This window comes from Oncorhynchus gorbuscha, unplaced genomic scaffold (assembly GCF_021184085.1).
Source record: "Oncorhynchus gorbuscha isolate QuinsamMale2020 ecotype Even-year unplaced genomic scaffold, OgorEven_v1.0 Un_scaffold_1401, whole genome shotgun sequence".
In the NCBI taxonomy this organism is placed as follows: Eukaryota; Metazoa; Chordata; class Actinopteri; order Salmoniformes; family Salmonidae; genus Oncorhynchus; species Oncorhynchus gorbuscha.
Window position 1 is genome coordinate 77,501 of NW_025746187.1, and position 18,778 is coordinate 96,278.

General features: G+C 42.2%; 1 protein-coding gene across 1 annotated transcript in view; it reads left to right on the top strand.

Moving 5' to 3' along the window:
• Positions 1-18,261, top strand: part of LOC124022470 (secretagogin-like) — a 28,320-nt gene extending 10,059 nt beyond the window's left edge. Inside the window, exons 6-11 of the mRNA XM_046337387.1 lie at positions 6,378-6,455; positions 11,352-11,407; positions 13,034-13,079; positions 13,183-13,242; positions 14,580-14,648; positions 18,127-18,261. Of these exons, the coding sequence (XP_046193343.1) occupies positions 6,378-6,455; positions 11,352-11,407; positions 13,034-13,079; positions 13,183-13,242; positions 14,580-14,648; positions 18,127-18,261 (444 nt within the window). The remainder of the gene's footprint in view (positions 1-6,377; positions 6,456-11,351; positions 11,408-13,033; positions 13,080-13,182; positions 13,243-14,579; positions 14,649-18,126) is intronic.
• Positions 18,262-18,778: the final 517 nt, after the last annotated feature.

The window sequence follows — 18,778 nt, forward strand, 5'->3', positions numbered from 1 at the left end:
AGAAGGTACTGTGTACTCCACTCCTACACACAGAAGGTAATGTTAACTCCACTCCTACACACAGAAGGTAATGTTAACTCCACTCCTACACACAGAAGGTAATGTTAACTCCACTCCTACACACAGAAGGTAATGTTAACTCCACTCCTACACACAGAAGGTAATGTTAACTCCACTCCTACACACAGAAGGTAATGTTAACTCCACTCCTACACACAGAAGGTAATGTTAACTCCACTCCTACACACAGAAGGTAATGTTAACTCCACTCCTACACACAGAAGGTAATGTTAACTCCACTCCTACACACAGAAGGCAATGTTAACTCCACTCCTACACACAGAAGGTAATGTTAACTCCACTCCTACACACAGAAGGTAATGTTAACTCCACTCCTACACACAGAAGGTAATGTTAACTCCACTCCTACACACAGAAGGTACTGTTAACTCCACTCCTACACACAGAAGGTAGTGTTGTCTAACTCCACTCCTACACACAGAAGGTAATGTTAACTCCACTCCTACACACAGAAGGTAATGTTAACTCCACTCCTACGCACAGAAGGTAATGTTAACTCCACTCCTACACACAGAAGGTAATGTTAACTCCACTCCTACACACAGAAGGTAATGTTAACTCCACTCCTACACACAGAAGGTAATGTTAACTCCACTCCTACACACAGAAGGTAATGTTAACTCCACTCCTACACACAGAAGGTAATGTTAACTCCACTCCTACACACAGAAGGTAATGTTAACTCCACTCCTACACACAGAAGGTAATGTTAAATCCACTCCTACACACAGAAGGTAGTGTTGTCTAACTCCACTCCTACACACAGAAGGTAATGTTGTTTAACTCCACTCCTACACACAGAAGGTAATGTTGTTTGACTCCACTCCTACACACAGAAGGTAATGTTAACTCCACTCCTACACACAGAAGGTAATGTTAACTCCACTCCTACACACAGAAGGTAATGTTAACTCCACTCCTACACACAGAAGGTAATGTTAACTCCACTCCTACACACAGAAGGTAGTGTTGTCTAACTCCACTCCTACACACAGAAGGTAATGTTGTTTAACTCCACTCCTACACACAGAAGGTAATGTTGTTTGACTCCACTCCTACACACAGAAGGTAATGTTAACTCCACTCCTACACACAGAAGGTAATGTTAACTCCACTCCTACACACAGAAGGTAATGTTAACTCCACTCCTACACACAGAAGGTAATGTTGTTTAACTCCACTCTTACACACAGAAGGTAATGTTAACTCCACTCCTACACACAGAAGGTAATGTTAACTCCACTCCTACACACAGAAGGTAATGTTAACTCCACTCCTACACACAGAAGGTAATGTTGTTTAACTCCACTCCTACACACAGAAGGTAATGTTAACTCCACTCCTACACACAGAAGGTAATGTGGTTTAATTCCACTCCTACACACAGAAGGTAATGTTAACTCCACTCCTACACACAGAAGGTAATGTGGTTTAATTCCACTCCTACACACAGAAGGTAATGTTAACTCCACTCCTACACACAGAAGGTAATGTTAACTCCACTCCTACACACAGAAGGTAATGTTAACTCCACTCCTACACACAGAAGGTAATGTTAACTCCACTCCTACACACAGAAGGTAATGTTAACTCCACTCCTACACACAGAAGGTAATGTTAACTCCACTCCTACACACAGAAGGTAATGTTGTTTAACTCCACTCCTACACACAGAAGGTAATGTTAACTCCACTCCTACACACAGATGGTAATGTTAACTCCACTCCTACACATAGAAGGTAATATTGTTTAACCCCACTCCTACACACAGATGGTAATGTTATCTCCACTCCTACACACAGAAGGTAATGTTAACTCCACTCCTACACACAGAAGGTAATGTTAACTCCACTCCTACACACAGAAGGTAATGTTGTTTAACTCCACTCCTACACACAGAAGGTAATGTGGTTTAACTCCACTCCTACACACAGAAGGTAATGTTAACTCCACTCCTACACACAGAGGGTAATGTTGTTTAACTCCACTCCTACACACAGAAGGTAATGTGGTTTAACTCCACTCCTACACACAGAAGGTAATGTTAACTCCACTCCTACACACAGAAGGTAATATTGTTTAACCCCACTCCTACACACAGAAGGTAATGTTAACTCCACTCCTACACACCGATGGTAATGTTAACTCCACTCCTACACACAGAAGGTAATATTGTTTAACCCCACTCCTACACACAGAAGGTAATGTTGTTTAATTCCACTCCTACACACAGAAGGTAATGTTAACTCCACTCCTACATACAGAAGGTAATGTTAACTCCACTCCTACACACAGAAGGCAATGTTAACTCCACTCCTACACACAGAAGGTAATGTTAACTCCACTCCTACACACAGAAGGTAATGTTAACTCCACTCCTACACACAGAAGGTAATGTTAACTCCACTCCTACACACAGAAGGTAATGTTAACTCCACTCCTACGCACAGAAGGTAATGTTAACTCCACTCCTACACACAGAAGGTAATGTTAACTCCACTCCTACACACATAAGGTAATGTTAACTCCACTCCTACACACAGAAGGTAATGTTAACTCCACTCCTACACACAGAAGGTAATGTTAACTCCACTCCTACACACAGAAGGTAATGTTAACTCCACTCCTACACACAGAAGGTAATGTTAACTCCACTCCTACACACAGAAGGTAATGTTAACTCCACTCCTACACACAGAAGGTAGTGTTGTCTAACTCCACTCCTACACACAGAAGGTAATGTTGTTTAACTCCACTCCTACACACAGAAGGTAATGTTGTTTGACTCCACTCCTACACACAGAAGGTAATGTTAACTCCACTCCTACACACAGAAGGTAATGTTAACTCCACTCCTACACACAGAAGGTAATGTTAACTCCACTCCTACACACAGAAGGTAATGTTGTTTAACTCCACTCTTACACACAGAAGGTAATGTTAACTCCACTCCTACACACAGAAGGTAATGTTAACTCCACTCCTACACACAGAAGGTAATGTTGTTTAACTCCACTCCTACACACAGAAGGTAATGTTAACTCCACTCCTACACACAGAAGGTAATGTGGTTTAATTCCACTCCTACACACAGAAGGTAATGTTAACTCCACTCCTACACACAGAAGGTAATGTTGTTTAATTCCACTCCTACACACAGAAGGTAATGTTAACTCCACTCCTACACACAGAAGGTAATGTTAACTCCACTCCTACACACAGAAGGTAATGTTAACTCCACTCCTACACACAGAAGGTAATGTTAACTCCACTCCTACACACAGAAGGTAATGTTAACTCCACTCCTACACACAGAAGGTAATGTTAACTCCACTCCTACACACAGAAGGTAATGTTGTTTAACTCCACTCCTACACACAGAAGGTAATGTTAACTCCACTCCTACACACAGATGGTAATGTTAATTCCACTCCTACACATAGAAGGTAATATTGTTTAACCCCACTCCTACACACAGACGGTAATGTTATCTCCACTCCTACACACAGAAGGTAATGTTAACTCCACTCCTACACACAGAAGGTAATGTTAACTCCACTCCTACACACAGAAGGTAATGTTGTTTAACTCCACTCCTACACACAGAAGGTAATGTGGTTTAACTCCACTCCTACACACAGAAGGTAATGTTAACTCCACTCCTACACACAGAGGGTAATGTTGTTTAACTCCACTCCTACACACAGAAGGTAATGTGGTTTAACTCCACTCCTACACACAGAAGGTAATGTTAACTCCACTCCTACACACAGAAGGTAATATTGTTTAACCCCACTCCTACACACAGAAGGTAATGTTAACTCCACTCCTACACACCGATGGTAATGTTAACTCCACTCCTACACACAGAAGGTAATATTGTTTAACCCCACTCCTACACACAGAAGGTAATGTTAACTCCACTCCTACACACAGATGGTAATGTTAACTCCACTCCTACACACAGAAGGTAATATTGTTTAACTCCACCCCCACACACAGAAGGTAATCTTGTCTAACTCCACTCCTACACACAGAAGGTAATGCTGTTTAACTCCACTCCTACACACAGAAGGTAATGTGGTTTAACTCCACTCCTACATACAGAAGGTAATGCTGTCTAACTCCACTCCTACACACAGAAGGTAATGTTGTCTAACTCCACTCCTACACACAGAAGGTAATGTTAACTCCACTCCTACACACATAAGGTAATGTGGTTTAACTCCACTCCTACACACAGAAGGTAATGTTAACTCCACTCCTACACACCGATGGTAATGTTAACTCCACTCCTACACACAGAAGGTAATATTGTTTAACCCCACTCCTACACACAGAAGGTAATGTTAACTCCACTCCTACACACAGATGGTAATGTTAACTCCACTCCTACACACAGAAGGTAATATTGTTTAACTCCACCCCCACACACAGAAGGTAATCTTGTCTAACTCCACTCCTACACACAGAAGGTAATGCTGTTTAACTCCACTCCTACACACAGAAGGTAATGTGGTTTAACTCCACTCCTACATACAGAAGGTAATGCTGTCTAACTCCACTCCTACACACAGAAGGTAATGTTGTCTAACTCCACTCCTACACACAGAAGGTAATGTTAACTTCACTCCTACACACATAAGGTAATGTGGTTTAACTCCACCCCCACACACAGAATGTAATCTTGTCTAACTCCACTCCTACACACAGAAGGTAATGTTGTTTAACTCCACTCCTACACACAGAAGGTAATGTGGTTTAACTCCACTCCTACACACAGAAGGTAATGTTGTTTAACTCCACTCCTACACACAGAAGGTAGTGGTGTCTAACTCCACTCCTACACACAGAAGGTAATGTTGTCTAACTCCACTCCTACACACAGAAGGTAATGTTGTTTAACTCCACTCCTACACACAGAAGGTAATGTTGTCTAACTCCACTCCTACACACAGAAGGTAATGTGGTTTAACTCCACCCCCACACACAGAAGGTAATGTTGTTTAACTCCACTCCTACACACAGAAGGTAATGTTGTTTAACTCCACTCCTACACACAGAAGGTAATGTTGTCTAACTCCACTCCTACACACAGAAGGTAATGTGGTTTAACTCCACCCCCACACACAGAAGGTAATGTTGTTTAACTCCACTCCTACACACAGAAGGTAATGTTGTTTAACTCCACTCCTACACACAGAAGGTAATGTTGTCTAACTCCACTCCTACACACAGAAGGTAATGTGGTTTAACTCCACCCCCACACACAGAAGGTAATGTGGTTTAACTCCACTCCTACACACAGAAGGTAATGTGGTTTAACTCCACTCCTACACACAGAAGGTAATGTGGTGTAACTCCACTCCTACACACAGAAGGTAATGTTAACTCCACTCCTACACACAGAAGGTAATGTTGTCTAACTCCACTCCTACACACAGAAGGTAATGTTGTCTAACTCCACTCCTACACACAGAAGGTAATGTTGTTTAACTCCACTCCTACACACAGAAGGTAATGTTGTCTAACTCCACTCCTACACACAGAAGGTAATGTTGTTTAACTCCACTCCTACACACAGAAGGTAATGTTGTTTAACTCCACTCCTACACACAGAAGGTAATGTTAACTCCACTCCTACACACAGAAGGTAATGTTGTTTAACTCCACTCCTACACACAGAAGGTAATGTTGTCTAACTCCACTCCTACACACAGAAGGTAATGTTGTCTAACTCCACTCCTACACACAGAAGGTAATGTTGTCTAACTCCACTCCTACACACAGAAGGTAATGTGGTTTAACTCCACTCCTACACACAGAAGGTAATGTTGTTTAACTCCACTCCTACACACAGAAGGTAATGTGGTTTAACTCCACTCCTACACACAGAAGGTAATGTGGTCTAACTCCACTCCTACACACAGAAGGTAATGTGGTTTAACTCCACTCCTACACACAGAAGGTAATGTGGTCTAACTCCACTCCTACACACAGAAGGTAATGTGGTTTAACTCCACTCCTACACACAGAAGGTAATGTGGTCTAACTCCACTCCTACACACAGAAGGTAATGTGGTTTAACTCCACTCCTACACACAGAAGGTAATGTGGTTTAACTCCACTCCTACACACAGAAGGTTATGTCTTCATATTTATCAAACCATGTTAGATCTGATTCCAGGGAATCAGGAAATGAACCAATAAACCATGTGAGATCTGATTTCCGGGTATCAGGAAATTAACCAATAAACGATGCCCTTTTTATTTCCTCTCTCCTTCTTTGTAAACAGGGTTTCCTGAAGGACTTGTTCCAGCAGCACGGGAAGGCTGTGTCCTCCAGCAAACTGGACGAGTACACAGACGCAATGGTAAACCAACAGTCTCGTAGCCCTTTCCTGTAGTCAAATGACCATTTAGTGACCCCTAGTGGCCTCATTGGTGGAATCTTATTCATATTTTTCATAATTAATAAATACTATTTCAAAACAAATATTGATCATGTGTTCTTCTTGGTTCCTGGAGGTACTAAATATATCCTCTTGCTTCCTGGAGGAACATAGGGCCTGTACTAAATATATCCTCTTGGTTCCTGGAGGAACATAGGGCCTGTACTAAATATATCCTCTTGCTTCCTGGAGGAACATAGGGCCTGTACTAAATATATCCTCTTGGTTCCTGGAGGAACATAGGGCCTGTACTAAATATATCCTCTTGGTTCCTGGAGGAACATAGGGCCTGTACTAAATATATCCTCTTGGTTCCTGGAGGAACATAGGGCCTGTACTAAATATATCCTCTTGGTTCCTGGAGGAACATAGGGCCTGTACTAAATATATCCTCTTGGTTCCTGGAGGAACATAGGGCCTGAACTAAATATATCCTCTTGGTTCCTGGAGGAACATAGGGCCTGTACTAAATATATCCTCTTGGTTCCTGGAGGAACATAGGGCCTGTACTAAATATATCCTCTTGGTTCCTGTTGCCAGTCTTGGGATGCTTCCTGTCCCTTTTGGCCATGACATGCAGTCTTTATAGTCTCTCACCCACTGATTTACAATCTCTCTCTCTCCAGTGTGTGTAAAATAAGATAACTCAAGCACTACGTCTAATCAACCTAATGCAGTCATCAGTCTCTTGAACCATTAATGCAGGGTAAATGAACCTCATTCGTGGTTCTTTCAGGTCACTGAACGTGGTATAGATTCATCAGGTAGATCTGGTTGCAGTGATGTTCATTACAACCCCCCCGCCCCGCCCCGACATGAACCTATCCACCTCTTAGGGTAGAGTACTGAGAGCCTTATCAGCTCGGGGATTCGATCCACCAACCTTTCGGTTACTGGTCCATCACTCTAACCACTAGGCTACCTGCCTGCCCCTACACTCTAACCACTAGGCTACCTGCCGCCCCTCCACTCTAACCACTAGGCTACCTGCCTGCCCCTCCACTCTAACCACTAGGCTACCTGCCTGCCCCTCCACTCTAACCACTAGGCTACCTGCCTGCCCCTCCACTCTAACCACTAGGCTACCTGCCTGCCCCTCCACTCTAACCACTCTGCCGCACCGATGTGGCTTGTTCCCAGACTCCTGTCAAAGGGTCATCGCAATATACTGTCACCGACTGGTTTTTCCAGTCTTATCTATACCCTGAGGCTTGTTCCCTTCTCTGAAAACGTTCTAACTTCTGCTCTAACTTTAAATGGACTTCCCCTGAGGAGAAAATGTCTTCATATTCCTTATGGGTCCTGGTCAAAAGTAGTACACTATATAGGGAATAGGGAGTCTTTTGGGACTGTGACAGGGCTGTGTTGTGGCAGCCAGCAGCAGATGCCTCTGTCCAGCTGTATTAATTATCTCATCTAACAGACTGAGATATTAGATTACCAGTGTCTGGTGGGAGACTGTCACACCTCTCCTACCGATTCACTCTGTCTGTCTCTCACCCTGCCCTGTCTCTCACCCTGCCCTGTCTGTCTCTCACCCTGCCCTGTCTCTCACCCTGCCCTGTCTGTCTCCTACCCTGCCCTGTCTGTCTCCTATCCTGGCCTGGTCTGGCATCACCCCGTCTGTCTCTCACTCTGCCCTCTCTGTCTCCTACCCTGCCCTGTCTGTCTCCTACCCTGGCCTGGTCTGGCATCACCCTGTCTGTCTCTCACCCTGGCCCGGTCTGGTATCACCCTGTCTGTCTCTCACCCTGCCCTGTCTGTCTCCTACCCTGGCCTGGTCTGGCATCACCCTGTCTGTCTCTCACCCTGGCCTGGTCTGGCATCACCCTGTCTGTCTCTCACCCTGCCCTGTCTGTCTCTCACCCTGGCCTGGTCTGGAATCACCCTGTCTGTCTCTCACCCTGGCCTGGTCTGACATCACCCTGTCTATCTCTCACCTTGGCCTGGTCTGGCATCACCCTGTTCTGTCTCTCACCTTGGCCTGGTCTGGCATCACCCCGTTCCGTCTCTCATCCCACCCTGGTCTGGCATCACCCCATTCCGTCTCTCATCCTGGCCTGGTCTGGAATCACCCTGTTCTGTCTTTCACCCTGGCCTGGTCTGGCATCACCCCGTTCCGTCTCTCATCCCACCCTGGTCTGGCATCACCCCGTTCCGTCTCTCACCCTGGCCTGGTCTGGAATCACCCTGTTCTGTCTCTCACCCTGGCCTGGTCTGGCATCACCCCGTTCCGTCTCTCATCCCACCCTGGTCTGGCATCACCCCATTCCGTCTCTCATCCTGGCCTGGTCTGGCATCACCCCATTCCGTCTCTCACCCTGGCCTGGTCTGGAATCACCCTGTTCTGTCTCTCACCCTGGCCTGGTCTGGCATCACCCCGTTCCGTCTCTCATCCCACCCTGGTCTGGCATCACCCCGTTCCGTCTCTCATCCCACCCTGGTCTGGCATCACCCCATTCCGTCTCTCATCCTGGCCTGGTCTGGCATCACCCCGTTCTCGTCAGAGTACTTCTAACCTGTGTATCATATTTATTATTTTCAAAGAGAGAGGCTGTCAAAATGGCAGGTTGACCTCTATTGTCGTGAGGAGGCAGAGCTGAGAGATTTCCGCTTAGATAGGCCAGCTGCAAAGTCAAAATTGCCTATATTGTAACATGTATGAAAACAAAAATGTGGGTAAGGTTAAGGTTAGGCATTAGGCTTAGCAGTGTGGTTAAGGTTAGGCATTAGGCTTAGCAGTGTGGGTAAGGTTAGGGTTAGGCATTAGGCTTAGCAGTGTGGTTAAGGTTAGGATTAGGCATTAGGCTTAGCAGTGTGGTTAAGGTTAGGGTTAGGCATTAGGCTTAGCAGTGTGGTTAAGGTTAGGGTTAGGCATTAGGCTTAGCAGTGTGGTTAAGGTTAGGATTAGGCATTAGGCTTAGCAGTGTGGTTAAGGTTAGGGTTAGGCATTAGGCTTAGCAGTGTGGTTAAGGTTAGGGTTAGGCATTAGGCTTAGCAGTGTGGTTAGGGTTAGGGTTAGGCATTAGGCTTAGCAGTGTGGTTAAGGTTAGGGTTAGGCATTAGGCTTAGCAGTGTGGTTAAGGTTAGGCATTAGGCTTAGCAGTGTGGTTAAGGTTAGGGTTAAGGTTAGGGTTAGACATTAGGCTTAGCAGTGTGGTTAAGGTTAGGCATTAGGCTTAGCAGTGTGGTTAAGGTTAGGCATTAGGCTTAGCAGTGTGGTTAAGGTTAGGCATTAGGCTTAGCAGTGTGGTTAAGGTTAGGGTTAGGCATTAGGCTTAGCAGTGTGGTTAAGGTTAGGGTTAGGCATTAGGCTTAGCAGTGTGGTTAAGGTTAGGCATTAGGCTTAGCAGTGTGGTTAAGGTTAGGGTTAGGCATTAGGCTTAGCAGTGTGGTTAAGGTTAGGGTTAGGCATTAGGCTTAGCAGTGTGGTTAAGGTTAGGCATTAGGCTTAGCAGTGTGGTTAAGGTTAGGGTTAAGGTTAGGGTTAGGCATTAGGCTTAGCAGTGTGGTTAAGGTTAGGCATTAGGCTTAGCAGTGTGGTTAAGGTTAGGCATTAGGCTTAGCAGTGTGGGTAAGGTTAGGGTTAGACATTAGGCTTAGCAGTGAGGGTAAGGTTAGACATTAGGCTTAGCAGTGAGGGTAAGGTTAGACATTAGGCTTAGCAGTGAGGGTAAGGTTAGACATTAGGCTTAGCAGTGTGGGTAAGGTTAGGGTTAGACATTAGGCTTAGCAGTGTGGGTAAGGTTAGGGTTAGACATTAGGCTTAGCAGTGAGGGTAAGGTTAGACATTAGGCTTAGCAGTGAGGGTAAGGTTAGACATTAGGCTTAGCAGTGTGGGTAAGGTTAGACATTAGGCTTAGCAGTGAGGGTAAGGTTAGACATTAGGCTTAGCAGTGTGGGTAAGGTTAGACATTAGGCTTAGCAGTGAGGGTAAGGTTAGACATTAGGCTTAGCAGTGTGGGTAAGGTTAGACATTAGGCTTAGCAGTGAGGGTAAGGTTAGACATTAGGCTTAGGAGTGTGGGTAAGGTTAGACATTAGGCTTAGCAGTGTGGGTAAGGTTAGACATTAGGCTTAGCAGTGAGGGTAAGGTTAGACATTAGGCTTAGCAGTGTGGGTAAGGTTAGACATTAGGCTTAGCAGTGAGGGTAAGGTTAGGCATTAGGCTTAGCAGTGTGGGTAAGGTTAGACATTAGGCTTAGCAGTGTGGGTAAGGTTAGACATTAGGCTTAGCAGTGTGGGTAAGGTTAGACATTAGGCTTAGCAGTGAGGGTAAGGTTAGACATTAGGCTTAGCAGTGAGGGTAAGGTTAGACATTAGGCTTAGCAGTGTGGGTAAGGTTAGACATTAGGCTTAGCAGTGTGGGTAAGGTTAGACATTAGGCTTAGCAGTGAGGGTAAGGTTAGACATTAGGCTTAGCAGTGAGGGTAAGGTTAGACATTAGGCTTAGCAGTGTGGGTAAGGTTAGACATTAGGCTTAGCAGTGTGGGTAAGGTTAGACATTAGGCTTAGCAGTGAGGGTAAGGTTAGACATTAGGCTTAGCAGTGTGGGTAAGGTTAGGGTTGGGTTTAATCACGTTGTGTCTCTGCCAGCTAGTGACCACTCTGCAGAGCCGCCCCCAGAACAAGACTCATAATGAAAAACACTAACGTGCGTCAACATGTGTTTATTTGTGCTCAGATCTGAACCATCGACAAACATGTTTAGTTGTCTTTTTTAAGCAGGGAAACCAGTCATCTCTAAATATATTTAATATCTCCGCTGGTCTAAAATGGCACATGTTTTATAATGCATCTATTCTTTTTTTTCTAACAGATGAAGATTTTTGACAAAAATAAGGACGGTCGCTTGGATCTGAACGATTTGTCCAGGTACTTCTGATTGACTCTATTACAATTCTGAATGCTGAACCGTTTGGTCAGGTACTTCTGATTGACTCTATTACAATTCTGAATACTGAACCGTTTGGTCAGGTACTTCTGATTGACTCTATTACAATTCTGAGTACTGAACCGTTTGGTCAGGTACTTCTGATTGACTCTATTACAATTCTGAGTACTGAACCGTTTGGTCAGGTACTTCTGATTGACTCTATTACAATTCTGAATACTGAACCGTTTGGTCAGGTACTTCTGATTGACTCTATTACAATTCTGAGTACTGAACCGTTTAGCCAGGTACTTCTCATTGACTCTATTACAATTCTGAATACTGAACCGTTTGGTCAGGTACTTCTGATTGACTCTATTACAATTCTGAGTACTGAACCGTTTGGTCAGGTACTTCTGATTGACTCTATTACAATTCTGAATGCTGAACCGTTTGGTCAGGTACTTCTGATTGACTCTATTACAATTCTGAATGCTGAACCGTTTGGTCAGGTACTTCTGATTGACTCTATTACAATTCTGAATACTGAACCGTTTGGTCAGGTACTTCTGATTGACTCTATTACAATTCTGAGTACTGAACCATTTGGTCAGGTACTTCTGATTGACTCTATTACAATTCTGAATACTGAACCGTTTGGTCAGGTACTTCTGATTGACTCTATTACAATTCTGAATACTGAACCGTTTGGTCAGGTACTTCTGATTGACTCTATTACAATTCTGAATGCTGAACCGTTTGGTCAGGTACTTCTGATTGACTCTATTACAATTCTGAATACTGAACCGTTTGGTCAGGTACTTCTGATTGACTCTATTACAATTCTGAATACTGAACCGTTTGGTCAGGTACTTCTGATTGACTCTATTACAATTCTGAATACTGAACCGTTTGGTCAGGTACTTCTGATTGACTCTATTACAATTCTGAATACTGAACCGTTTGGTCAGGTACTTCTGATTGACTCTATTACAATTCTGAATGCTGAACCGTTTGGTCAGGTACTTCTGATTGACTCTATTACAATTCTGAATAGTGAACCGTTTGGTCAGGTACTTCTGATTGACTCTATTACAATTCTGAATAGTGAACCGTTTGGTCAGGTACTTCTGATTGACTCTATTACAATTCTGAATAGTGAACCGTTTAGCCAGGTACTTCTGATTGACTCTATTACAATTCTGAATACTGAACCGTTTGGTCAGGTACTTCTGATTGACTCTATTACAATTCTGAATACTGAACCGTTTGGTCAGGTACTTCTGATTGACTCTATTACAATTCTGAATAGTGAACCGTTTAGCCAGGTACTTCTGATTGACTCTATTACAATTCTGAATACTGAACCGTTTGGTCAGGTACTTCTGATTGACTCTATTACAATTCTGAATAGTGAACCGTTTAGCCAGGTACTTCTGATTGACTCTATTACAATTCTGAATACTGAACCGTTTGGTCAGGTACTTCTAATTGACTCTATTACAATTCTGAATAGTGAACCGTTTAGCCAGGTACTTCTGATTGACTGTATATTGTAGTACCAATACCTTTTCTGACTGTGTTGTTTTGCTTGATCAAGCTGTTGTTTGTTTCCTGTTTTCCTTTAGGATCCTGGCTCTAGAAGAGAATTTCATGCTTCAGTTCAAAATGGACGTGAGTTCAGTTGGTGTTTCTCCTAATGTTCATTACATTACTCTGCTAAATCTTCCCAGGAATATGGAAAATGAAACTAACCATAAATTGACTCTGTTTACAGGCCTCCAGTCAAGAAGACAGAAAGAGAGACTTTGACAAAATATTCAACCACTATGATGTTGTGAGTACAGACAGAGTACCCTCGGGGCTGGGATGATAGATTTGATTTGCAGGGTAACTGCTTCCTCTATGTGGTCTGTAAATTAAATACGAGTTGCAAAACAAGGATGTTTGGTCTGCATTCAGAGAAGACAGATTAGAATTTTGGCATGATGCTCTTCCCCATTGGTCAGAGGAACACCGGAGCTTTTAATGAGTTCTATGTTCTCTCTTCCCCATTGGTCAGAGTAACACCGGAGCTTTTAATGAGTTCTATGTTCTCTCTTCTCCATTGGTCAGAGTAACACCGGAGCTTTTAATGAGTTCTATGTTCTCTCTTCCCCATTGGTCAGAGTAACACCGGAGCTTTTAATGAGTTCTATGTTCTCTCTTCTCCATTGGTCAGAGTAACACCGGAGCTTTTAATGAGTTCTATGTTCTCTCTTCTCCATTGGTCAGAGTAACACCGGAGCTTTTAATGAGTTCTATGTTCTCTCTTCTCCATTGGTCAGAGTAACACCGGAGCTTTTAATGAGTTCTATGTTCTCTCTTCTCCATTGGTCAGAGTAACACCGGAGCTTTTAATGAGTTCTATGTTCTCTCTTCCCCATTGGTCAGAGTAACACCGGAGCTTTTAATGAGTTCTATGTTCTCTCTTCTCCATTGGTCAGAGGAACACCGAAACTTTTAATGAGTTCTATGTTCTCTCTTCCCCATTGGTCAGAGTAACACCGGAGCTTTTAATGAGTTCTATGTTCTCTCTTCCCCATTGGTCAGAGTAACACTGGAGCTTTTAATGAGTTCTATGTTCTCTCTTCCCCATTGGTCAGAGTAACACCGGAGCTTTTAATGAGTTCTATGTTCTCTCTTCTCCATTGGTCAGAGTAACACCGGAGCTTTTAATGAGTTCTATGTTCTCTCTTCTCCATTGGTCAGAGTAACACCGGAGCTTTTAATGAGTTCTATGTTCTCTCTTCTCCATTGGTCAGAGTAACACCGGAGCTTTTAATGAGTTCTATGTTCTCTCTTCCCCATTGGTCAGAGTAACACCGGAGCTTTTAATGAGTTCTATGTTCTCTCTTCCCCATTGGTCAGAGTAACACCGGAGCTTTTAATGAGTTCTATGTTCTCTCTTCCCCATTGGTCAGAGTAACACCGGAGCTTTTAATGAGTTCTATGTTCTCTCTTCTCCATTGGTCAGAGTAACACCGGAGCTTTTAATGAGTTCTATGTTCTCTCTTCTCCATTGGTCAGAGTAACACCGGAGCTTTTAATGAGTTCTATGTTCTCTCTTCTCCATTGGTCAGAGTAACACCGGAGCTTTTAATGAGTTCTATGTTCTCTCTTCCCATTGGTCAGAGTAACACCGGAGCTTTGGAAGGACCAGAGGTGGATGGCTTTGTAAAAGACATGATGGAACTGGTCAGGGTAAGTTGTGGGGAAGAATATCTGACAATATCTTTATGAATGTGCCACAAACATGTTAACACAAACTATTATAATCAACAATATGTCTTTGTAAAGGTCATAACATGTCATAACTATTATAATCATGATCCTAATGATATGTTGTGTTGTAATCTTTACGGTCATAACATGATCCTATTATAATCAACAATATGTCTTTGTAAATCTTTATGAGTCAGTCAAACATGATACCTGTTGTATTATAATCTTTGAGTCAATCTTAACATGATACCTGTTGTCTTTATCTTTATGAGTCCGTCTTAACATGATCAATACATGATACCTGTTATAATCAATCTTTATGAGTCTTTTAACATGATCATGTGTATGTAAAGGTCATATCTTTATGAGTCAATTAACATGATCCTATTATAATTGTATTGTATATCTTTATAAAGGTCATGTGTATGTAACATGATCCTATAACATGTTGTAATATCTTTATGAGTCCTCTTATAATGATCCTATATGATACCTTTGTAAATATCTTTATGAGTCAGTCTTAACATGATACCTGTTGTGTTGTATATCTTTATGAGTCAGTCTTAACATGATACCTGTTGTGTTGTATATCTTTATGAGTCCGTCTTAACATGATCCTATATGATACCTGTTGTGTTGTATATCTTTATGAGTCAGTCTTAACATGATCCTATATGATACCTGTTGTGTTGTATATCTTTATGAGTCAGTCTTAACATGATCCTATATGATACCTGTTGTATTGTATATCTTTATGAGTCAGTCTTAACATGATCCTATATGATACCTGTTGTGTTGTATATCTTTATGAGTCAGTCTTAACATGATCCTATATGATACCTGTTGTGTTGTATATCTTTATGAGTCAGTCTTAACATGATCCTATATGATACCTGTTGTGTTGTATATCTTTATGAGTCAGTCTTAACATGATCCTATATGATACCTGTTGTGTTGTATATCTTTATGAGTCAGTCTTAACATGATCCTATATGATACCTGTTGTGTTGTATATCTTTATGAGTCAGTCTTAACATGATCCTATATGATACCTGTTGTGTTGTATATCTTTATGAGTCAGTCTTAACATGATCCTATATGATACCTGTTGTGTTGTATATCTTTATGAGTCAGTCTTAACATGATACCTGTTGTATTGTATATCTTTGAGTCAGTCTTAACATGATCCTATATGTTACCTGTTGTGTTGTATATCTTTATGAGTCAGTCTTAACATGATCCTATATGATACCTGTTGTATATCTTTATGAGTCAGTCTTAACATGATACCTGTTGTATTGTATATCTTTGAGTCAGTCTTAACATGATCCTATATGATACCTGTTGTGTTGTATATCTTTATGAGTCAGTCTTAACATGATCCTATATGATACCTGTTGTGTTGTATATCTTTACGAGTCAGTCTTAACATGATCCTATATGATACCTGTTGTGTTGTATATCTTTATGAGTCAGTCTTAACATGATACCTGTTGTATTGTATATCTTTGAGTCAGTCTTAACATGATCCTATATGTTACCTGTTGTGTTGTATATCTTTATGAGTCAGTCTTAACATGATCCTATATGTTACCTGTTGTGTTGTATATCTTTATGAGTCAGTCTTAACATGATCCTATATGATACCTGTTGTGTTGTATATCTTTATGAGTCAGTCTTAACATGATCCTATATGATACCTGTTGTGTTGTATATCTTTATGAGTCAGTCTTAACATGATCCTATATGATACCTGTTGTGTTGTATATCTTTATGAGTCAGTCTTAACATGATCCTATATGATACCTGTTGTGTTGTATATCTTTATGAGTCAGTCTTAACATGATCCTATATGATACCTGTTGTGTTGTATATCTTTATGAGTCAGTCTTAACATGATCCTATATGATACCTGTTGTGTTGTATATCTTTATGAGTCCGTCTTAACATGATCCTATATGATACCTGTTGTGTTGTATATCTTTATGAGTCAGTCTTAACATGATCCTATATGATACCTGTTGTGTTGTATATCTTTATGAGTCAGTCTTAACATGATACCTGTTGTGTTGTATATCTTTATGAGTCAGTCTTAACATGATACCTGTTGTATTGTATATCTTTATGAGTCAGTCTTAACATGATCCTATATGATACCTGTTGTATTGTATATCTTTATGAGTCAGTCTTAACATGATCCAGTCTATATGATACCTGTTGTGTTATATATCTTTATGAGTCAGTCTTAACATGATCCTATATGATACCTGTTGTGTTGTATATCTTTATGAGTCAGTCTTAACATGATACCTGTTGTATTGTATATCTTTATGAGTCAGTCTTAACATGATCCTATATGATACCTGTTGTATTGTATATCTTTATGAGTCAGTCTTAACATGATCCTATATGATACCTGTTGTATTGTATATCTTTATGAGTCAGTCTTAACATGCTCCTATATGATACCTGTTGTGTATGTTGTTGTTATGAACATCTGACCTGGTTGGCCAAAAGGACATCTATTGTGTCCAGTGTTCTCTGTCCTGTCTGGCCATAAGGGCATCTACTGTGTCCAGTGTTCTCTGTCCTGGTTGGCCATAAGGACATCTATTGTGTCCAGTGTCCTCTGTCCTGTCTGGCCATAAGGGCATCTATTGTGTACTCTGTCCTGTCTGGCCATAAGGGCATCTACTGTGTTCAGTGTCCTCTGTCCTGGCTGGCCAAAAGGACATCTATTGTGTCCAGTGTCCTCTGTCCTGGTTGGCCATAAGGACATCTATTGTGTCCAGTGTCCTCTGTCCTGGTTGGCCATAAGGACATCTATTGTGTCCAGTGTCCTCTGTCCTAAAGGACATCTATTGTGTCCAGTGTCCTCTGTCCTGGTTGGCCATAAGGACATCTATTGTGTCCAGTGTCCTCTGTCCTGGTTGGCCATAAGGACATCTATTGTGTACTCTGTCCTGGCTGGCCATGAGGACATCTACTGTGTCCAGTGTCCTCTGTCCTGGCTGGCCAAAAGGACATCTATTGTGTCCAGTGTCCTCTGTCCTAAAGGACATCTATTGTGTCCAGTGTCCTCTGTCCTAAAGGACATCTATTGTGTCCAGTGTCCTCTGTCCTGGCTGGCCAAAAGGACATCTATTGTGTCCAGTGTCCTCTGTCCTAAAGGACATATATTGTGTCCAGTGTCCTCTGTCCTAAAGGACATATATTGTGTCCAGTGTCCTCTGTCCTAAAGGTCATATATTCTGTCCAGTGTCCTCTGTATCCATCAACAACAGATGGAATGCTCCTTGACCTTCACCTCTTGACCTCATTGAACAGAACACGATAACTTTAGCCCACACATTCAATAGATCTTTATTGTCCCGGAAGAGCAATTTTTGTGCAATATAAAATACATCTAAACATAGTTTCACTACTAATGCGTTTTACCTGTTGATCTTCCATCCAGCCCAGCATCACTGGTCCAGAGCTGGACAAACTGAGGGCTGTGCTGCTGGGACACTGTGACGTCAACAAAGATGGAAAGATCCAGAGGAATGAGCTAGCGCTGTGCCTGGGAATGAAGCCCAATAAGAAGACCTAACTACTGTCTTCCCCGATGCATCCAGAACACCCAGAAGACCTTCCCTTCACTCTAACTAGAACACCCAGATCCTTCCCTTCACTCTGATGCATCCAGAACACCCAGAACAGATCCTTCCCTTCACTCTGATACATCCAGAACACCCAGAACAGAACTCTGATGCATCCAGAACACCAACAGATCCTTCCCTTCACTCTGATCCTTCCCTTCACTCTGATGCATCCAGAACACCCAGAACAGATCCTTCCCTTCACTCTGATACATCCAGAACATCCAGAACAGAACACCAGAACAGATCCTTCCCTTCACTCTGATGCATCCAGAACACCTAGAACTTTATGTCCAATCTTCAAAAACAAAGAAGACAACAGCTGCCAGTGTTTTAGCATGTTGAAGATATCAAGCACTGTTCTGATATGAATATACAATTGTCTTTTCTTGTGACAGATTCAGGATAATACAGAATAACACAGGTAGCCTACTGGTAAATTAATACAGAATAACACAGGTAGCCTAC